Here is a 22960-nt window from a genome sequence, read left to right on the forward strand (position 1 = left end):
ACCAGTCAGAGCTCGTTTTTTTACGAGTTCCAAGTTGTCAGGAACGCACTGAAGTCGGAAGTCGGAGATTCACAGTTGTTTTGAACGCGGCACGAGTCCCGAAATGTAAAATACAATTCTATGGGAAAACATTTCTTAAAAGGAAGCAAACGGAACGTAACGAGGAGGGGAGGGGGTACCTGATTTTGTGCATTAGAGACTGTCGTTTTAGTTGAACAAATGTTTGGTCTAATGATTACACCGTAGGTGCACGGTACCTTTAAATCCTAGTTGAACCCCTCCTCCCCCGTCACGTCACACTGAGACACGTCATCAGTCACAACAAACATGGCGGATGCCGGTGAATCTATGACTCTAGTGACAATTTCACTGATAGGTTTCGCGTTACTGGCAGGGTTTTACCTGACCACTTTAAATGCACTATGGACACTGGTCTCCGTTACTGTTACTGCCGTGTTGGTGTCCCAGTTATTGCGGAAGTTACGGAGAAGAGACGCGTTGACGGAGCGGCGTGTATGTGTGCTGGTTCTGGGGGATATCGGACGCAGCCCTCGCATGCAGTACCATGCCCTTTCACTCAGCAAACACGGATACAGCGTAACGTTTGTTGGATTCCCTGGTAAATGAATAGATTGATTGTGTTATATGTACAAATAAGCATGGAGCTATAATTTAATTTGTGGTCTCCCTGCTAGCCGGGTCCCAGATTTGTTTCTGCTCTTGCCAACTCGAGCCCTTCTGACTCTTCTTCTCTACTGTGACAACATGTTGTGGTTATTGTCAGGTACCAAGCCTCATCAGGATGTGATTGGAGATGAGAGGATCACAATCATCCCAATCACAGAACTTAAAGGACTCCAAGGTACTGGAACTGATCTGGAAAGGAGTTTACAACAATTACCATGACCGTATATTTATACCATATTACCATATATTAATACCATATTACCATATATTAATACCATATTACCATATATTTATACCATATTACCGTATATTAATACCATATTACCATATATTTATACCATATTACCATATATTTATTGATACCATATATGTATACTATATCACTGTATATTTATACTATATTACTGTATATTTATACTATATCACTGTATATGTATACTATATTACTGTATATTTATACTATATCACTGTATATTTATTATTACCATATATTTATTGATACCATATATGTATACTATATTACTGTATATGTATACTATATTACTGTATATGTATACTATATTACTGTATATTTATACTATATTACTGTATATTTATACTATATTACTGTATATGTATACTATATTACTGTATATGTATACTATATTACTGTATATTTATTATTACCATATATTTATTGATACCATATATGCATACTATATTACTGTATATTTATACTATATTACTGTATATTTATACTATATTACTGTATATGCATACTATATTACTGTATATTTATTCATTCCATTACTAATCACTGGTTGTATAACAGTAGTTAGGTCTTGAATCTATGCCATAATATAGCCTGGTTCTGAGAGCCACTACCAGAGAGCACTGAGACGAAAATCCATCTGTCTGTCTGTTTCCAGTGGGTCCTAGGATGGTGAGCTATGTTACCAAGGTGATTCTCCAGTCCCTGCAGCTTCTCCTGGTGTTATTGAAGACTGATGTCCAGTCCCATATTCTCATGCAGGTATAGTTCTACAATACACTCTGCTGTGTGTGTGTGTCCTATATTCTCATGCAGGTATAGTTCTACAATACACTCTGCTGTGTGTGTGTCCTATATTCTCATGCAGGTATAGTTCTACAATACACTCTGCTGTGTGTGTGTGTGTGTGTGTGTGTGTGTGTGTGTGTGTGTGTGTGTGTCCTATATTCTCATGCAGGTATAGTTCTACAATACACTCTGCTGTGTGTGTGTGTGTGTGTGTCCTATATTCTCATGCAGGTATAGTTCTACAATACACTCTGCTGTGTGTGTGTGTGTGTGTGTTCTATATTCTCATGCAGGTATAGTTCTACAATACACTCTGCTGTGTGTGTGTGTGTGTGTGTCCTATATTCTCATGCAGGTATAGTTCTACAATACACTCTGCTGTGTGTGTGTGTGTGTGTGTCCTATATTCTCATGCAGGTATAGTTCTACAATACACTCTGCTGTGTGTGTGTGTGTGTGTGTCCTATATTCTCATGCAGGTATAGTTCTACAATACACTCTGCTGTGTGTGTGTGTGTGTGTGTTCTATATTCTCATGCAGGTATAGTTCTACAATACACTCTGCTGTGTGTGTGTGTGTGTGTGTTCTATATTCTCATGCAGGTATAGTTCTACAATACACTCTGCTGTGTGTGTGTGTGTTCTATATTCTCATGCAGGTATAGTTCTACAATACACTCTGCTGTGTGTGTGTGTGTGTGTGTTCTATATTCTCATGCAGGTATAGTTCTACAATACACTCTGCTGTGTGTGTGTGTGTGTGTGTTCTATATTCTCATGCAGGTATAGTTCTACAATACACTCTGCTGTGTGTGTGTGTGTGTGTGTCCTATATTCTCATGCAGGTATAGTTCTACAATACACTCTGCTGTGTGTGTGTGTGTGTGTGTGTGTTCTATATTCTCATGCAGGTATAGTTCTACAATACACTCTGCTGTGTGTGTGTGTGTGTGTGTCCTATATTCTCATGCAGGTATAGTTCTACAATACACTCTGCTGTGTGTGTGTGTGTGTGTGTTCTATATTCTCATGCAGGTATAGTTCTACAATACACTCTGCTGTGTGTGTGTGTTCTATATTCTCATGCAGGTATAGTTCTACAATACACTCTGCTGTGTGTGTGTGTCCTATATTCTCATGCAGGTATAGTTCTACAATACACTCTGCTGTGTGTGTGTCCTATATTCTCATGCAGGTATAGTTCTACAATACACTCTGCTGTGTGTGTGTGTGTGTGTGTGTGTGTGTGTGTGTGTGTGTGTGTGTGTGTGTGTGTGTGTGTGTGTGTGTGTGTGTGTGTGTGTGTCCTATATTCTCATGCAGGTATAGTTCTACAATACACTCTGCTGTGTGTGTGTGTGTGTGTGTGTGTGTGTGTGTGTGTGTGTGTGTGTGTGTGTGTTCTATATTCTCATGCAGGTGTTTCTACTACAATACACTCTGCTGTGTGTGTGTGTGTGTGTGTGTGTTCTATATTCTCATGCAGGTGTTTCTACTACAATACACTCTGCTGTGTGTGTGTGTGTGTGTGTGTGTGTGTGTGTGTGTTCTATATTCTCATGCAGGTGTTTCTACTACAATACCATAAACATAATGTAAACATTCCTACTTATTGACTGTACGAACTTGCAGAAAAACCTGTGAACTTTCATTTATTCTGTTCTGTTCTGTAACCTATCATGTCATATGTCCTGAGACATCTACAGATACTGCTGTGATTTCCCCCAAAACAACTGTTAGGATCCTGTTTGTGTCCTGAGACATCTACAGATACTGCTGTGATTTCCCCCCAAAACAACTGTTAGGATCCTGTTTGTGTCCTGAGACATCTACAGATACTGCTGTGATTTCCCCCCAAACAACTGTTAGGATCCTGTTTGTGTCCTGAGACATCTACAGATACTGCTGTGATTTCCCCCCAAAACAACTGTTAGGATCCTGTTAATGTGTTTTGCTTTAGTAAAGGGTGAATTTAATGTTGGTTTTAATAGTGTTTATTAAGGACCTGATCTGTCATTCTATTCTATTCTGTTCTATTGTGTTCTATTCTACTTCTTTAAATTCTATTCTACTTCTATTCTTATTCTATTCATTCTATTCTGTTCTATTGTGTTCTATTCTAATTCTATTCTTATTCTATTCATTCTATTCTGTTCTATTGTGTTCTATTCTAATTCTATTCTTATTCTATTCATTCTATTCTGTTCTATTGTGTTCTATTCTAATTCTATTCTTATTCTATTCATTCTATTCTGTTCTATTGTGTTCTATTCTACTTCTTTAAATTATATTCTACTTCTATTCTTATTCTATTCTGTTCAGTTGTACTTGCCTCCTCCCCCAGAATCCTCCAGGACTGCCCAGTATAGTGGTGACGTGGCTGGTGTGTTATTGACCTCTTCCTCCCCCAGAATCCTCCAGGACTGCCCAGTATAGTGGTGACGTGGCTGGTATGTTATTGACCTCTTCCTCCCCCAGAATCCTCCAGAACTGCCCAGTATAGTGGTGACGTGGCTGGTGTGTTATTGACCTCTTCCTCCCCCAGAATCCTCCAGGACTGCCCAGTATAGTGGTGACGTGGCTGGTGTGTGGTCTGAGAGGATCCAGGTTCATCATTGACTGGCACAACTACGGCTACACCATCATGGCCCTCTCACACGGCCCGGACCACCCCATTGTCAGGCTGGCACAGTGGTCAGTAACATCACCATGGCTGAGTCTCAAATAGATCCCTATTCAATACAGTGCATTCGGAAAGTATTCAGACCCCTTCTCCACATTTTGTTACATTACAGGCTTATTATAAAATGGATTAAATAAACAAAAATCCTCTTCAATCTACACACAATACCCCATAATGACATCACAATACCCCATAATGACATCACAATACCCCATAATGACATCACAATACCCCATAATGACATGACAATACCCCATAATGGCATCACAATACCCCATAATGACATCACAATACCCCATAATGACATCACAATACCCCATAATGACATCACAATACCCCATAATGACATGACAATACCCCATAATGACATCCAATACCCCATAATGACATCACAATACCCCATAATGACATCACAATACCCCATAATGACATGACAATACCCCATAATGACATGACAATACCCCATAATGGCATCACAATACCCCATAATGACATGACAATACCCCATAATGACATGACAATACCCCATAATGACATGACAATACCCCATAATGACATGACAATACCCCATAATGACATCCAATACCCCATAATGACATCACAATACCCCATAATGACATGACAATACCCCATAATGGCATCACAATACCCCATAATGACATCACAATACCCCATAATGACATCACAATACCCCAAAATGACAAAGCAAAAATAGTTTTTGGGAAAACGTTGCAAAATGTACAAACAAACAAAATGTATTTACATAAGTATTCAGACCCTTTGCTATGAGACTTCAATTTTAGATCAGGTGCATCCTGTTTCCATTGATCATCCTTGAGATGTTTCTACAACTTGATTGGAGTCCACCTGTGGTAAATTCAATTGATTGGACATGATTTGGAAAGGCACAAACCTGTCTATACAAAGTCCTACAGTTGACAGTGCATGTCCGAGCATGTCCGTAGAGCTCTGAGACATGATTGTGTCGAGGCACAGATCTGGGGAAGGGTACCATGTCTGCAGCATTGAAGGTTCCCGAGACCACAGTGGCCTCCATCATTCTTTAGTGGAAGAAGTTTGGAACAACCAAAACTCTTCCTAGAGCTGGACACACGACCAAACTGAGCAATCAGGGGAGAAGGGCCCTGGTCATCGAGGTGACCAAGAAACGCGATGGTCACTCTGACAGAGCTCTAGAGTTCCTCTGTGGAAAGGGGACACCCTTCCAGAAGGACAACCATCTCTGTAACAAATGTGGAAAAAGTCAAGGGGTCTGAATACTTTCTGAATGTATCTACAGCTTTGCATGAACATGGTCTTCTTCAGTTGGGAACTAAACGGACAGATCAGGGAGGGACCTACCTGAATTTGTCCCAAGAAATTGTTGCAGACTGTTTAGCTACGGTGTGCATTAATGAATAGGACCCATGTTCCTGTCTCTGGCAGGTATGAGCAGTTGTTTGGGCGACTCTCCAGCCATAACCTTTGTGTCACCAACGCTATGAAGAAAGACCTCCAGAACAACTGGAACATCAGGTAAGGATTGTTTTCCTTTCAACATCCGTCTGTCAATCAATCCATCCGTAGATAGACAGACGTACAGACAGACATCGATAGACGGGCGGAACGACAGACACAGATAGACAGACGTACAGACAGACACAGATAGACGGACGGGGAGATAGATAGACGGACGGAGAGACAGACAGACAGACGTACAGACAGATAGACAGACGTACAGACAGATAGACGGACGGGGAGACAGATAGACACAGATAGACGGACGGAGAGATAGATAGACGGACGGAGAGACAGACAGACAGACGTACAGACAGATAGACGGACGGAGAGACAGACAGACAGACAGACGTACAGACAGATAGACGGACGGAGAGACAGACGTACAGACAGACAGGTAGACGGACAGATAGATAGACGTACGGAGAGACACAGATAGACGGACGGAGGGACAGACAGATGCAGTGGGGAGTCTGAATCTATCCCCCCTATCCGTATCTCTTCCCCTTGGTCATGACTAACCCCTTGGTCATGACTAACCCCTTGGCCTTGACTAACCCCTTGGTCATGACTAATCCCTAATCCCTATAGGGATTGTATGACAAACCACCTGCCTTATCCTCCTCCTATAGGGCGACTACATTGTGTGACAAGCCACCTGTCTTATCCTCCTCCTATAGGGCGACCACATTGTATGACAAGCCACCTGTCTTATCCTCCTATAGGGCGACCACATTGTATGACAAGCCACCTGTCTTATCCTCCTATAGGGCGACCACATTGTATGACAAGCCACCTGTCTTATCCTCCTATAGGGCGACCACATTGTATGACAAGCCACCTGCCTTATCCTCCTCCTATAGGGCGACTACATTGTGTGACAAGCCACCTGTCTTATCCTCCTCCTATAGGGCGACCACATTGTATGACAAGCCACCTGTCTTATCCTCCTATAGGGCGACCACATTGTATAACAAGCCACCTGTCTTATCCTCCTATAGGGCGACCACATTGTATGACAAGCCACCTGTCTTATCCTCCTATAGGGCGACCACATTGTATGACAAGCCACCTGTCTTATCCTCCTCCTATAGGGCGACCACATTGTGTGACAAGCCACCTGTCTTATTCTCCTCCTATAGGGCGACCACATTGTATGACAAGCCACCTGTCTTATCCTCCTCCTATAGGGCGACCACATTATGTGACAAGCCACCTGTCTTATCCTCCTATAGGGCGACCACATGACAAGCCACCTGTCTTATCCTCCTATAGGGCGACCACATGGTATGACAAGCCACCTGCCTTATCCTCCTCCTATAGGGCGACCACATTGTGTGACAAGCCACCTGTCTTATTCTCCTCCTATAGGGCGACCACATTGTATGACAAGCCACCTGTCTTATCCTCCTCCTATAGGGCGACCACATGGTATGACAAGCCACCTGTCTTATCCTCGTCCTATAGGGCGACCACATTGTATGACAAGCCACCTGTCTTATCCTCCTCCTATAGGGCGACCACATTGTATGACAAGCCACCTGCTATCTTCAAGGAGACTTCAGTAGACCTAAAGCACCAGCTGTTCATGAGGCTGGCCAAGACAATTCCTCAGTTCCGGGTCTGGTGAGTCCAGTATAGTCTGTTGATGAGGCTGGCCAAGACTATCCCTCACTAAAGTTTTCCTATTGGTTCTTGGAGGAACACAGGGCCTGTACTATAGTTATCCTCTTGGTTCTAGAGGAACACAAGGCCTGTACTATAGTTATCCTCTTGGTTCTGCTGGAACACAGGGCCTGTACTATAGTTATCCTCTTGGTTCTGCTGGAACACAGGGCCTGTACTATAGTTATCCTCTTGGTTCTTGGAGGAACACAGGGCCTGTACTACAGTTATCCTCTTGGTTCTGGAGGAACACAGGGCCTGTACTATAGTTATCCTCTTGGTTCTGGAGGAACACAGGGCCTGTACTATAGTTATCCTCTTGGTTCTTGGAGGAACACAGGGCCTGTACTACAGTTATCCTCTTGGTTCTGGAGGAACACAGGGCCTGTACTATAGTTATCCTCTTGGTTCTGGAGGAACACAGGGCCTGTACTATAGTTATCCTCTTGGTTCTGGAGGAACACAGGGCCTGTACTATAGTTATCCTCTTGGTTCTGGAGGAACACAGGGCCTGTACTATAGTTATCCTCTTGGTTCTTGGAGGAACACAGGGCCTGTACTACAGTTATCCTCTTGGTTCTGGAGGAACACAGGGCCTGTACTATAGTTATCCTCTTGGTTCTGGAGGAACACAGGGCCTGTACTACAGTTATCCTCTTGGTTCTGGAGGAACACAGGGCCTGTACTATAGTTATCCTCTTGGTTCTGGAGGAACACAGGGCCTGTACTACAGTTATCCTCTTTCTGGAGGAACACAGGGCTTGTACTACAGTTATCCTCTTGGTTCTGGAGGAACACAGGGCCTGTACTACAGTTGTCCTCTTGGTTCTGGAGGAACACAGGGCCTGTACTATAGTTATCCTCTTGGTTCTGGAGGAACACAGGGCCTGTACTATAGTTATCCTCTTGGTTCTGGAGGAACACAGGGCCTGTACTACAGTTATCCTCTTGGTTCTTGGAGGAACACAGGGCCTGTACTACAGTTGTCCTCTTGGTTCTGGAGGAACACAGGGCCTGTACTATAGTTGTCCTCTTGGTTCTGGAGGAACACAGGGCCTGTACTATAGTTATCGTCTTGGTTCTGGAGGAACACAGGGTCTGTACTACAGTTATCCTCTTGGTTCTGGAGGAACACAGGGCCTGTACTATAGTTATCCTCTTGGTTCTGGAGGAACACAGGGCCTGTACTATAGTTATCCTCTTGGTTCTGGAGGAACACAGGGCCTGTACTACAGTTATCCTCTTGGTTCTGGAGGAACACAGGGCCTGTACTATAGTTATCCTCTTGGTTCTGGAGGAACACAGGGCCTGTACTATAGTTATCCAACGTTGCCGGTCTTGGGCTGCCTTCTTTGCCTTTTAACAGTATAAGGAACAGTTATTATAATGTCATTACTCTATCAAATACATTTAACAGACATGTCATAACGCATGTTATAACCCCTGTGTTTCTGTTTATATTGGAGAGATAAAGAACTATCATAAAAATATATATATATTACACGATCATAGACATGTTATAACACATGTTATAACCCCTGTGTCTGTTACAGTGGTGAGCGCCCTGGTGATGAGACAGAGAGAACAGCGTTTTCATGTCGTGACCCCAGTGACCTTTCTGTGACTTTGACCTCAGGTCGACCTGCCCTACTGATCAGCAGCACCAGCTGGACCGGTCAGTACCCCACAGGCACAGTTTGAGTCCCAAATGGCACCCTATTCTCCATAGGGCTCTGGTCAAAAGTTGGGAATAGGGTGCCATTTCGTACGCAGCAGGAGACTCTGCATTTTATTCAGTTTAAATGGGAAGTTTTTCTGGATTTTTACCCCAATCTTAATTGTTTTTCTTACCTCGAGAGCAGTTCTAGCCTCGTCCAAACATCCTGATCGCTCCAGATTACATTCTGTGTGGAGTCAGGTCAGGATGGGGATCAGACTAGAGCCAGATTACATTCTGTTTGGAATCAGGTCAGGATGGGGATTATATTCTGTTTGGAGTCAGGTCAGGATGGGGATCAGACTAGAGCCAGATTACATTCTGTTTGGAATCAGGTCAGGATGGGGATCAGACTAGAGCCAGGTTACATTCTGTTTGGAGTCAGGTCAGGGTGGGGATTATATTCTGTTTGGAGTCAGGTCAGGATGGGGATCAGATTAGAGACAGATTACATTCTGTTTGGAATCAGGTCAGGATGGGGATTATATTCTGTTTGGAGTCAGGTCAGGATGGGGATTATATTCTGTTTGGAGTCAGGTCAGGATGGGGATCAGATTAGAGACAGATTACATTCTGTTTGGAATCAGGTCAGGATGGGGATTATATTCTGTTTGGAATCAGGTCAGGATGGGGATTATATTCTGTTTGGAGTCAGGTCAGGATGGGGATTATATTCTGTTTGGAGTCAGGTCAGGATGGGGATTATATTCTGTTTGGAGTCAGGTCAGGATGGGGATTATATTCTGTTTGGAGTCAGGTCAGGATGGGGATTATATTCTGTTTGGAGTCAGGTCAGGATGGGGATCAGACTAGAGCCAGATTACATTATGTTTGGAATCAGGTCAGGATGGGGATCAGACTAGAGCCAGGTTATATTCTGTTTGGAGTCAGGTCAGGATGGGGGTCAGACTAGAGGTTTTCTGTGTTAGAGCCAGGTTATATTCTGTTTGGAGTCAGGTCAGGATGGGGATCAGACTAGAGGTTTCCTGTGTTAGAGCCAGGTTATATTCTGTTTGGAGTCAGGTCAGGATGGGGGTCAGACTAGAGGTTTCCTGTGTTAGAGCCAGGTTATATTCTGTTTGGAGTCAGGTCAGGATGGGGATTACATTCTGTTTGGAGTCAGGTCAGGGATCAGGCTAGAGGTTTCCTGTGTTAGAGCCAGGTTATATTCTGTTTGGAGTCAGGTCAGGGATCAGGCTAGAGTTTTCCTGTGTTAGAGCCAGGATTGTATTTTATGTGTTTAGTTGACATGTGGTACAACGTAAGTACACACAGCTGTCAGATGTAAACACTTGTTAGGGTGTCTCACTGTTTCCCCTGTCTGTGTTCAACAGAGGATGAGGACTTCTCCATTCTGCTGAAGGCTCTGGAAGGTAATCATTACCAGTTGGGCCCCATTTTAAAGAGCATCCCCCCTCCCATCCATCCATCCTCCCATCCTTCCTTCCTCCCTCCCATCCATTCATCCTCCCTCCCATCCTCCCTCCCTCCCATCCTCCCTCCCATCCATCCTCCCTCCCATCCTCCCTCCCTCCCATCCATCCATCCTCCCTCCCATCCATCCTTCCTCCCATCCATCCTCCCTCCCATCCTTCCTCCCATCCATCCTTCCTCCCTCCCATCCATCCATCCTCCCATCCATCCATCCATCCTCCCTCCCATCCTCCCTCCCATCCATCCTCCCTCCCATCCTTCCTCCCATCCATCTATCCTCCCATCCATCTATCCTCCCATCCATCCATCCTCCCTCCCATCCTTCCTTCCTCCCACCCATCCATCCATCCTTCCTCCCATCCATCCTTCCTCCATCCATCCATCCATCCTTCCTCCCACCCATCCATCCATCCTTCCTCCCATCCATCCATCCTTCCTCCCACCCATCCATCCATCCATCCTTCCTTCCTTCCTCCCACCCACCCACCCATCCATCCATCCATCCATCCATCCTTCCTCCCACCCATCCATCCATCCATCCATCCATCCTTCCTTCCTTCCACCCACCCATCCATCCATCCATCCATCCATCCATCCTTCCTTCCTTCCTTCCTTCCTTCCTTCCTTCCTTCCTTCCTTCCTTCCTTCCTTCCTTCCTTCCTTCCTTCCTTCCTTCCTTCCTTCCTTCCTTCCTTCCTTCCTTCCTTCCTCCCTCCCTCCCTCCCTCCCTCCCTCCCTCCCTCCCTCCCTCCCTCCCTCCCTCCCAATCATGTCTTATCAGTGATTCTAAGAGAGAAAGGAAAGAGACCTCTCAGTGGTGTCCTCTTAGGGCCCATGGGGCTCTGGTCAAAAGGTAGTGCACTACATGGGGAGTAGGGTGCTGTTTGGGATACAAGCCCTTGTATTAACCTTGTGTGTTTTCTCTACCAGACTACGAGGGGTTTGTGGAAGCAGGAGCCTCTCTTCCCTCACTGGTCTGTGTCATCACAGGTAACTATAGTGTTGACAGTGTATTGCTGCAGGTCTGTGTCATCACAGGTAACTATAGTGTTGACAGTGTGATGCTGCAGGTCTGTGTCATCACAGGTAACTATAGTGTTGACAGTGTAATGCTGCAGGTCTGTGTCATCACAGGTAACTATAGTGTTGACAGTGTACTGCAGGTCTGTGTCATTACAGGTAACTATAGTGTTGACAGTGTATTGCTGCAGGTCTGTGTCATCACAGGTAACTATAGTGTTGACAGTGTACTGCTGGTCTGTGTCATCACAGGTAACTATAGTGTTGACAGTGTACTGCTGGTCTGTGTCATCACAGGTAACTATAGTGTTGACAGTGTGATGCTGCAGGTCTGTGTCATCACAGGTAACTATAGTGTTGACAGTGTAATGCTGCAGGTCTGTGTCATTACAGGTAACTATAGTGTTGACAGTGTACTGCAGGTCTTTATGGTCCAGGTAACTACAGTGTTGACAGTGTACTGCAGGTCTGTGTCATCACAGGTAACTATAGTGTTGACAGTGTACTGCTGCAGGTGTGTGTGGTCACAGGTAACTATAGTTTTGACAGTGTACTGCTGCAGGTGTGTGTGGTCACAGGTAACTATAGTGTTGACAGTGTACTGCAGGTCTGTGTCATCACAGGTAACTATAGTGTTGACAGTGTAATGCTGCAGGTCTGTGTCATTACAGGTAACTATAGTGTTGACAGTGTACTGCAGGTCTGTGTCATCACAGGTAACTATAGTGTTGACAGTGTACTGCATGTCTGTGTCATCACAGGTAACTATAGTGTTGACAGTGTACTGCAGGTCTGTGTCATCACAGGTAACTATAGTGTTGACAGTGTACTGCAGGTCTGTGTCATCACAGGTAACTATAGGGTTGACAGTGTACTGCAGGTCTTTATGGTCCAGGTAACTATAGTGTTGACAGTGTACTGCATGTCTGTGTCATCACAGGTAACTATAGTGTTGACAGTGTATTGCTGCAGGTCTGTGTCATCACAGGTAACTATAGTGTTGACAGTGTAATGCTGCAGGTCTGTGTCATCACAGGTAACTATAGTGTTGACAGTGTAATGCTGCAGGTCTGTGTCATCACAGGTAACTATAGTGTTGACAGTGTAATGCTGCAGGTCTGTGTCATTACAGGTAACTATAGTGTTGACAGTGTACTGCAGGTCTGTGTCATCACAGGTAACTATAGTGTTGACAGTGTACTGCTGGTCTGTGTCATCACAGGTAACTATAGTGTTGACAGTGTAATGCTGCAGGTCTGTGTCATCACAGGTAACTATAGTGTTGACAGTGTAATGCTGCAGGTCTGTGTCATCACAGGTAACTATAGTGTTGACAGTGTACTGCTGCAGGTGTGTGTGGTCACAGGTAACTATAGTGTTGACAGTGTACTGCAGGTCTGTGTCATCACAGGTAACTATAGTGTTGACAGTGTAATGCTGCAGGTCTGTGTCATTACAGGTAACTATAGTGTTGACAGTACACTGCATGTCTGTGTCATCACAGGTAACTATAGTGTTGACAGTGTACTGCAGGTCTGTGTCATCACAGGTAACTATAGTGTTGACAGTGTACTGCAGGTCTGTGTCATCACAGGTAACTATAGTGTTGACAGTGTACTGCAGGTCTGTGTCATCACAGGTAACTATAGGGTTGACAGTGTACTGCAGGTCTTTATGGTCCAGGTAACTATAGTGTTGACAGTGTCTGCATGTCTGTGTCATCACAGGTAACTATAGTGTTGACAGTGTACTGCAGGTCTGTGTCATCACAGGTAACTATAGTGTTGACAGTGAAATGCTGCAGGTCTGTGTCATTACAGGTAACTATAGTGTTGACAGTGTACTGCAGGTCTGTGTCATCACAGGTAACTATAGTGTTGACAGTGTACTGCATGTCTGTGTCATCACAGGTAACTATAGTGTTGACAGTGTACTGCAGGTCTGTGTCATCACAGGTAACTATAGTGTTGACAGTGTACTGCAGGTCTGTGTCATCACAGGTAACTATAGGGTTGACAGTGTACTGCAGGTCTTTATGGTCCAGGTAACTATAGTGTTGACAGTGTACTGCATGTCTGTGTCATCACAGGTAACTATAGTGTTGACAGTGTACTGCAGGTCTGTGTCATCACAGGTAACTATAGTGTTGACAGTGTACTGCAGGTCTGTGTCATCACAGGTAACTATAGTGTTGACAGTGTACTGCAGGTCTGTGTCATCACAGGTAACTATAGTGTTGACAGTGTACTGCAGGTCTGTGTCATCACAGGTAACTATAGTGTTGACAGTGTACTGCAGGTCTGTGTCATCACAGGTAACTATAGTGTTGACAGTGTACTGCAGGTCTGTGTCATCACAGGTAACTATAGTGTTGACAGTATACTGCATGTCTTTATGGTCCAGGCCGGATTACAGTAAAGGACTTTGACATGCTGCGTCTGATTTGGTCTTTTGACCAATCAGATGAAGTCTTTTGACCAATCAGATGAAGTCTTTTGACCAATCAGATGAAGTCTTTTGACCAATCAGATGAAGTCTTTTGACCAATCAGATGAAGTCTTTTGACCAATCAGATGAAGTCTTTTGACCAATCAGATGAAGTCTTTTGACCAATCAGATGAACTCTTTTGACCAATCAGATCAAGTCTTTTAACCAATCAGATCAAGTCTTTTGACCAATCAGATCCAATAATAGGGCAAAATATCATAATTGAGCTGCCAGCATTTGTGTCAAATGCTGATGTAAAAAGGGGCCTTATGAATAAATGTGATTTGATTGAGAATCCTCACAAAACAATGACATTATCAACTAACCTGTTGTTGCTAGATTAAACCAACTGAGGAAAAACCTTTACAATTGTTGTCGGTCCTATACTGTTAACCCTAGATACGTGTTGTTTCAATTCCCTGTGTGTGTGTGTGTGAGACCAGGTAAGGGTCCTCAGAAGGACCACTACAGGAAGCTGATCGACACCCTGAGCTTTGAGCACGTGAAGATCTGTACTCCATGGCTGGAAGCAGAGGACTACCCTGTTCTGCTAGGTTAGTGTGTTGTCCCTGTCCCAGGCTCAGCAGGTCTGTACTCCATGGCTGGAGACAGAGGACTACCCTGTTCTGCTAGGTTAGTGTGTTCTCCCTGTCCCAGGCTCAGCAGGTCTGTACTCCATGGCTGGAGACAGAGGACTACCCTGTTCTGCTAGGTTAGTGTGTTCTCTCTGTCCCAGGCTCAGCAGGTCTGTACTCCATGGCTGGAGGCAGAGGACTACCCTGTTCTGCTAGGTTAGTGTGTTCTCCCTGTCCCAGGCTCTGCGTGTGTGTGTGTGTACTGATGTTCTGTATGTTCTCCCTGTCCCAGGCTCAGCAGATCTGGGTGTTTGTCTCCATAAGTCGTCCAGTGGTCTGGACCTGCCTATGAAGGTGGTGGACATGTTTGGCTGCTGTCTGCCTGTCTGTGCCATCCACTTCTACTGGTGAGACAGGACTCTTTAATAGGCACCTTCTGATACAATGTCCACACACACTGTCTGTGCTGTCACCTTCTACTGGTGAGGGAATACTCTAAACCCTGGGTCAACAGTCACCTTCTACTGCTGAGGGAATACTCTAAACCCTGGGTCAACAGTCACCTTCTACTGCTGAGGGAATACTCTAAACCCTGGGTCACCTTCTACTGCTGAGGGAATACTCTAAACCCTGGGTCACCTTCTACTGCTGAGGGAATACTCTAAACCCTGGGTCACCTTCTACTGCTGAGGGAATACTCTAAACCCTGGGTCAACGGTCACCTTCTACTGCTGAGGGAATACTCTAAACCCTGGGTCAACAGTCACCTTCTACTGCTGAGGGAATACTCTAAACCCTGGGTCACCTTCTACTGCTGAGGGAATACTCTAAACCCTGGGTCAACAGTCACCTTCTACTGCTGAGGGAATACTCTAAACCCTGGGTCAACAGTCACCTTCTACTGCTGAGGGAATACTCTAAACCCTGGGTCAACAGTCACCTTCTACTGCTGAGGGAATACTCTAAACCCTGGGTCACCTTCTACTGCTGAGGGAATACTCTAAACCCTGGGTCACCTTCTACTGCTGAGGGAATACTCTAAACCCTGGGTCACCTTCTACTGCTGAGGGAATACTCTAAACCCTGGGTCACCTTCTACTGCTGAGGGAATACTCTAAACCCTGGGTCAACGGTCACCTTCTACTGCTGAGGGAATACTCTAAACCCTGGGTCAACAGTCACCTTCTACTGCTGAGGGAATACTCTAAACCCTGGGTCAACAGTCACCTTCTACTGCTGAGGGAGTACTCTAAACCCTGGGTCAACAGTCACCTTCTACTGCTGAGGGAATACTCTAAACCCTGGGTCACCTTCTACTGCTGAGGGAATACTCTAAACCCTGGGTCACCTTCTACTGCTGAGGGAATACTCTAAACCTGTTACGGCTTTCTAGTGGTGATGAAGGAGAGTCGGACCAAACTGCAGCGTGTCGATTGCGATCCATTGTTAACCCTGTTATATTCTCCTGTGTTGTCAGTCTCCCTGTTGTTAACTCTGTTATATTCTCCTGTGTTGTCAGTCTCTCTGTTAACCCTGTTATATTCTCCTGTGTTGTCAGTCTCTCTGTTAACCCTGTTATATTCTCCTGTGTTGTCAGTCTCTGTTGTTAACCGTGTTATATTCTCCTGTGTTGTCAGTCTCTCTGTTGTTAACCCTGTTATATTCTCCTGTGTTGTCAGTCTCTCTCGTTAACTCTGTTATATTCTCCTGTGTTGTCAGTCTCTGCTGTTAACTCTGTTATATTCTCCTGTGTTGTCAGTCTCTGTTAACCCTGTTATATTCTCCTGTGTTGTCAGTCTCTGTTAACCCTGTTATATTCTCCTGTGTTGTCAGTCTCTCTGTTGTTAACCCTGTTATATTCTCCTGTGTTGTCGGTCTCTCTCTTGTTAACTCTGTTATATTCTCCTGTGTTGTCAGTCTCTGCTGTTAACTCTGTTATATTCTCCTGTGTTGTCAGTCTCTGCTGTTAACTCTGTTATATTCTCCTGTGTTGTCAGTCTCTGTTAACCCTGTTATATTCTCCTGTGTTGTCAGTCTCTGTTAACCCTGTTATATTCTCCTGTGTTGTCAGTCTCTCTGTTAACTCTGTTATATTCTCCTGTGTTGTCAGTCTCTCTCTTGTTAACTCTGTTATATTCTCCTGTGTTGTCAGTCTCTCTTGTTAACCCTGTTATATTCTCCTGTGTTGTCAGTCTCTCTCTTGTTAACCCTGTTATATTCTCCTGTGTTGTCAGTCTCTGCTGTTAACTCTGTTATATTATCCTGTGTTGTCAGTCTCTGCTGTTAACTCTGTTATATTCTCCTGTGTTGTCAGTCTCTGTTAACCCTGTTATATTCTCCTGTGTTGTCAGTCTCTCTGTTAACTCTGTTATTCTCCTGTGTTGTCAGTCTCTCTGTTAACTCTGTTATATTCTCCTGTGTTGTCAGTTTCTCTTGTTAACCCTGTTATATTCTCCTGTGTTGTCAGTCTCTCTCTTGTTAACTCTGTTATATTCTCCTGTGTTGTCAGTCTCTCTTGTTAACCCTGTTATATTCTCCTGTGTTGTCAGTCTCTCTTGTTAACTCTGTTATATTCTCCTGTGTTGTCAGTCTCTCTTGTTAACTCTGTTATATTCTCCTGTGTTGTCAGTCTCTCTCTTGTTAACTCTGTTATATTCTCCTGTGTTGTCAGTCTCTCTCTTGTTAACTCTGTTATATTCTCCTGTGTTGTCAGTCTCTCTTGTTAACTCTGTTATATTCTCCTGTGTTGTCAGTCTCTCTTGTTAACTCTGTTATATTCTCCTGTGTTGTCAGTCTCTCTTGTTAACTCTGTTATATTCTCCTGTGTTGTCAGTCTCTCTGTTAACTCTGTTATATTCTCCTGTGTAGTCTACATGAGCTGGTGAAACACGAGGAGAACGGGTTGATCTTCAAAGACTCTGAGGAACTATCTGGACAGCTCAAGGTACAGTAATATAATACTATTGTTCAGCTGAGGAGATACAGAAACCCCTGATTTATACCACATCACTTCCCAGTGGTATGATCCTGTCAACTGCCATCTGTCTTATCTGACTGTAATCAGTTCCTGTGATAGTGGTATATGGTCTGATATACACATGGCTGTTTTAGCCAGGATCCAATCTACCTGTTTTATAAAACCTGTGTTGTGTCTCTCCAGTCTCTGCTGTGGGACTTCCCTGACTGTGAGGATGAGGGCAAACTGGGTCAGTTCAGGAGGAACCTCCGGGCCAGTGGGGGGCAGCGGTGGGACCAGAACTGGGACCAGAACGTCCTGCCTCTCCTCACTGCACCCTGACTCCCCCTGTTAGACAGACCTCTTTACAGCAGCTGACTCATCCCCTCTCTACATCTTCGCTCCGTCTCAAACCCACTTCTTGAGCCTCCAATCTTGAACATTTTAACAGACGCTCTTATCCAGAGCGACTTACAGGAGCAATTAGGGTTAAGTGCCTTGTTCAAGGGCACATCCACAGATGTTTCACCTAGTCAGCTTCGGGATTCAAACCAGTGACTTTTCGGTTACTGGCCCAACGCTCTTAACCGCTAGGCTACCTGCTCTGAACGGCTAGGCTACCTGCTCTGAACGGCTAGGCTACCTGCTCTGAACGGCTAGGCTACCTGCTCTGAACGGCTAGGCTACCTGCTCTGAACGGCTAGGCTACCTGCTCTGAACGGCTAGGCTACCTGCTCTGAACGGCTAGGCTACCTGGTCTGAACCGTTAGGCTACCTGCTCTGAACGGCTAGGCTACCTGCTCTGAACCGCTAGGCTACCTGCTCTGAACCGCTAGGCTACCTGCTCTGAACCGCTAGGCTACCTGCTACCAACTGCCACATGGTCCACTTTGAGGACCTGTCGTAAAGAGAGATCGTTACATCAGGCTAGTCTTTCCTCTGCTCTCTCTCTCTCTCCCCATTTCTCTCTCTCCTTCTGTGGATCTCTTCATTCCAGGCCGTTTTGATTCTCCTCTTAAACAACACTTGAATGTATAAATGGGATATTTTCCACACAATGTAAATATTTGATGTAAATAAAGACTTTATTACACAGTAATACACATCTGGTTCTGGCTTGGTCTTATATTGTGTGCATCCCAAATGGAACCCTATTCCCTATCTAGTGCACTACTTTTGACCACAGCCCTATGGACCCTGGTCAAAAGTAGTGCACTTACAATGGGAATAGGATGCAGTTATTATATGTAGAGTTTGATCATCTCTATGGTGGCTTGTCTGTTGTAAAAGAACACATGGGTCACTGGTCCTGTCATGACCTCATGTTGGATTCCAGAACTTTCTGTGGGAGAGAAAAACAAAGGAGAAATTATAGATCCATCTGGAAAGATCCTTCAGTTTCAGATGTTTATAATTATAGATCCATCAGTTTCAGATGTTTATAATTATAGATCCATCCGTTTCAGATGTTTATAATTATAGATCCATCAGTTTCAGATGTGTATAATTATAGATCCATCAGTTTCAGATGTTTATAATTATAGATCCATCAGTTTCAGATGTTTATAATTATAGATCCATCAGTTTCAGATGTTTATAATTATAGATCCATCAGTTTCAGATGTTTATAATTATAAATGCATCAGTTTCAGATGTTTATAATTATAGATGCATCAGGAAAGGAATTCATCCAAGGCTATACGATTAGATCTCTCCAGAACAGTGGAGATGGACTAGATCAATCACATGTATTTATAAAGCCCTTATTTACATCAGTTGTCACCTAGAACTTCACTGTAACCTGGCATACAAGGTGACGAGTCCACTTAAAGACTATTGAGATTCATCCTCTACAGTATCTATGGGTTGGAGAGTCTCCTCACTCAGCTGCTCTTTGAAGCAGTTGGTTTACTACTAATGATACATTAAACTTGTAAAGCTATTTTCATTTAGTTCTCTCAAAGCTCTAGGTTTAGTACTGACCTAGCTGGTGTTTAAAACTGTTATATGTGTCGGGGTTTCTGATGGTGGAGGAGATGTAGACATCAGGAGGGCTGCCATTGGCCGAACACCTCAGGATCTTAGAGAGAAGCTTCACCAGACAGCCAATGATATCTGGATCATAAACTACGTCTATTACACAGGACACAACAGGATATGTTAGCTGACAGAATTAGGAAACACATTTGATCCCTCACCAGCACCCGGGGGGCTGTTCCAGAAAGCTGGATCAATTAGTTAGCCAGGTAACAGCCAGGTAACTACCATGTAACAGCCAGGTAACTGCCAGGTAACTACCAGGTAACAGCCAGGTAACTACCAGGTAACAGCCAGGTAACTACCAGGTAACAGCCAGGTAACTACCAGGTAACAGCCAGGTAACTACCAGGTAACAGCCAGGTAACTACCAGGTAACAGCCAGGTAACTACCAGGTAACAGCCAGGTAACTACCAGGTAACTACCAGGTAACAGCCAGGTAACTACCAGGTAACAGCCAGGTAACTACCAGGTAACAGCCAGGTAACTACCAGGTAACAGCCAGGTAACTACCAGGTAACTACCAGGTAACAGCCAGGTAACTACCAGGTAACAGCCAGGTAACTACCAGGTAACTACCAGGTAACAGCCAGGTAACTACCAGGTAACAGCCAGGTAACTACCAGGTAACAGCCAGGTAACTACCAGGTAACTACCAGGTAACTACCAGGTAACAGCCAGGTAACTACCAGGTAACAGCCAGGTAACTACCAGGTAACAGCCAGGTAACTACCAGGTAACTGCCAGGTAACTGGCTAACTAATAATATATTTTGAGAAATATATACTTTTCTTGTAATTAAAGGCTGGATTCAATCCATATCGCCAAAGCATCGCAGAAGATCTGCATACAAATGTAAAGGTCATTTCTGACCGAGTCGACATATGCAGTATTTATTGTGAAGGAAGTCTCGACAGAGGGAACATTTCCTTTAAAGAGGATCTTCAGCTTTACGGATTGAATAGAATAGAGCCAGACCATGTTCCTACCTGCAGCGATGACCGTGGCGGCTCCGATCTCTCTCAGCTGCTTCTCTGTCACCTCCTCCCAGTCCAGATGCTCCACACTCACTCTGGGAGAGTTCTGGTTGTCCAGCCCATTGAGCTGGACGTTGTCCCTCAGTCTATGTAGAACGCTGAGGTGACAGTCACTGAACACATAGCTGGAGGGACTGCAGGACCTACACACTGCTATACCAGTCAACCCTACACCACTGCCCAGCTCTAGGACTGTCCTGTAGGAGAGCAGAGACAGGACACTCTCACACACACACACAGGGAGAGGACACACACACAGGGAGAGGACACACACACAGGGAGAGGACACACACAGGGAGAGGACACACACACACAGGGAGAGGACACTCACAATAAACACACACCTTGAGATTACGAGTAGTAACCACAGCATGAGTTGTAGACAGAACACAATGACATAACACACACAGTAGTGTACCAACCTATCAGTGAAGAGGTGTGTGTTCTCCAGACAGAACACAATGACAGAACACACACAGTAGTGTACCAACCTATCAGTGAAGAGGTGTGTGTTCTCCAGACAGAACACAATGACAGAACACACACAGTAGTGTACCAACCTGTCAGTGAAGAGGTGTGTGTTCTCCAGAGCCCATTCTGCGAGGTAAAGAGCTGCCTCCCATGTGACCAGGCCTGTAGTTCCTTCAGAGATCACAGCTGTACTCTCTGATAGACTCACTGCTTCTCCACACGGCTACACACACACACACACACACACACGTACGGTAAATATTAAAATTAAAATTTTATTAAAATAATCTTGAATTTAATAATAATTGTATTATTTTAAAGGATAAAATAGAGGTCCCGTGTGGTTCGGCTGGTAGAGCGTGGTGCTTGCAACGCCAGGGTTGTGGGTTCAATTCCCACGGGGGACCAGTACGAAAACAATGTATTCACTCACTACTGGAAGTTGTTCAGGATAAGAGCGTCTGCAAAATATAGAATACAATGTGGTGTGTGTGTGTAGTACCAGTAAATAGCTCTTGTAGCACTCTGTCCCCTCCTCTACCCCCAGGACTTCCCCCAGTGCATCATAGAGCTCATCCAGGGGCTCCCTCCCACTGGCTTCATGCTGCACACAGGGAAGAGAAGCATCACATTACTGTTGTTTGCTTTACTAATATACTTCTACTTTATTGTATTCATGTGAAACGTGTAAGAATTGCCTTTTTAAATGCACCAGTACAAGAGTGAACTATTTTCTGACAGAATGATACCAGACAAAAAAATATCAGATTTTTTTTAAACTCACCCTTTTGATGAGCTGAGACAGAAACAGTCTCCTATATCTTACCGAGGGAGGATGTTTACAACAGAGTGGATGAAGGCATGTCTGGAAACAGGTGACATTAGTCATTGTTAGTGTGCTTTCCAACTCGGTAATCCAATGTACTGTTTCTATATATTTAACTATATAGGTGCGACATAAAAAAAAAAAAGCCATGCTTTTGACAGGCGATACCTGCTTTAGAATGTCTAGAATAAGTTCTGATGAGCTGTCGTTCTCGAGCTCCCTTTCAAGCAACTGTAGAAAACAACAATAAATGATGTTATATCTGTATTCATGTCTTACTATTCCTAAACAATAAGAAAAAAACATTTAATTTATGATGCAGACCCTACAGTACAACATGCAAGCAGCCCCGCTACTTACATTCCATGGGAAATTTGGCAATTGACCCATAGTGAAAAAGGAGACTTTAAAGTCATATATAACGTCTGCTCTATTCCTTATGCACGTGACTTCGGTTTTGTCGGTCTGATCCTTAGACAGATACATTTCGTTAATTTTCAACCAACCGAGAATTGAATTACACTAAACCACAGGCTGGCCACGTGTTTCCCTGAGTTTGTTGTCTTCCTCTTTTACCCAAGAAGCATTCCTCCTGTCGCAATGCCTGATGGTCAATGTAGTATAATCACGACAGACAGTAACGCGATAACATCTTCTTTTTTGAAGAAAGTACAAATGAGAAAACGTTTACAATGAGATGAGAGCTGTATTTATTTCCCAATAGAACCTGTATCTGTGGGCCTACTGTTCTCAGTGCAACCCTTGAAGTTGTTGATACAAGTCTACTGTTTGAGACCACTCCCCTG

At 44.3% G+C, this 22960-nt stretch overlaps 2 protein-coding genes across 7 annotated transcripts; one reads left to right on the forward strand and one right to left on the reverse strand.

Annotated features, from left to right (window-relative positions):
- The first annotated feature begins 41 nt into the window (after nt 1-41).
- LOC116371478 (chitobiosyldiphosphodolichol beta-mannosyltransferase) lies at nt 42-18887 on the forward strand. Of its 3 annotated transcripts, XM_031820368.1 has the most exons (13): nt 288-619; nt 785-862; nt 1596-1699; nt 4272-4420; nt 5856-5945; nt 7443-7553; nt 9146-9267; nt 10644-10682; nt 11674-11733; nt 14695-14805; nt 15119-15233; nt 17695-17770; nt 17987-18887. In XM_031820368.1, the coding sequence occupies exons 1-13, from the start codon at nt 328-330 to the stop codon at nt 18122-18124; spliced, it is 1485 nt and encodes a 494-aa protein (XP_031676228.1). In that variant the 5' UTR covers nt 288-327; the 3' UTR covers nt 18125-18887. The 3 variants fall into 3 exon arrangements, with proteins under 3 accessions (XP_031676230.1, XP_031676229.1, XP_031676228.1); XM_031820369.1 differs by lacking the exons at nt 17695-17770; nt 17987-18887 and adding an exon at nt 14909-15042 and having other exon boundaries at nt 279-619; nt 15119-15225; XM_031820370.1 differs by lacking the exons at nt 7443-7553; nt 9146-9267; nt 10644-10682; ... (3 more) ...; nt 17695-17770; nt 17987-18887 and adding an exon at nt 6608-7355 and having other exon boundaries at nt 42-619.
- Nucleotides 18843-22923, reverse strand: LOC116371479 (protein-lysine N-methyltransferase EEF2KMT-like). Of its 4 annotated transcripts, none has more exons than XM_031820373.1 (8): nt 22515-22923; nt 22323-22385; nt 22113-22193; nt 21831-21932; nt 21418-21551; nt 20810-21348; nt 19766-19915; nt 18843-19124 (listed from the first exon to the last, which is right to left on the reverse strand). In XM_031820373.1, the coding sequence occupies exons 1-8, from the start codon at nt 22638-22640 to the stop codon at nt 19024-19026; spliced, it is 1296 nt and encodes a 431-aa protein (XP_031676233.1). In that variant the 5' UTR covers nt 22641-22923; the 3' UTR covers nt 18843-19023. The 4 variants fall into 4 exon arrangements, with proteins under 4 accessions (XP_031676233.1, XP_031676234.1, XP_031676235.1 ...); XM_031820374.1 differs by having other exon boundaries at nt 20810-21078; nt 22515-22921; XM_031820375.1 differs by having other exon boundaries at nt 20810-21054; nt 22515-22920.
- Between the last annotated feature and the right edge of the window lie 37 nt (nt 22924-22960).

The sequence above is a fragment of the Oncorhynchus kisutch genome, unplaced genomic scaffold (assembly GCF_002021735.2).
Source record: "Oncorhynchus kisutch isolate 150728-3 unplaced genomic scaffold, Okis_V2 scaffold3306, whole genome shotgun sequence".
NCBI classification, from domain to species: domain Eukaryota; kingdom Metazoa; phylum Chordata; class Actinopteri; order Salmoniformes; family Salmonidae; genus Oncorhynchus; species Oncorhynchus kisutch.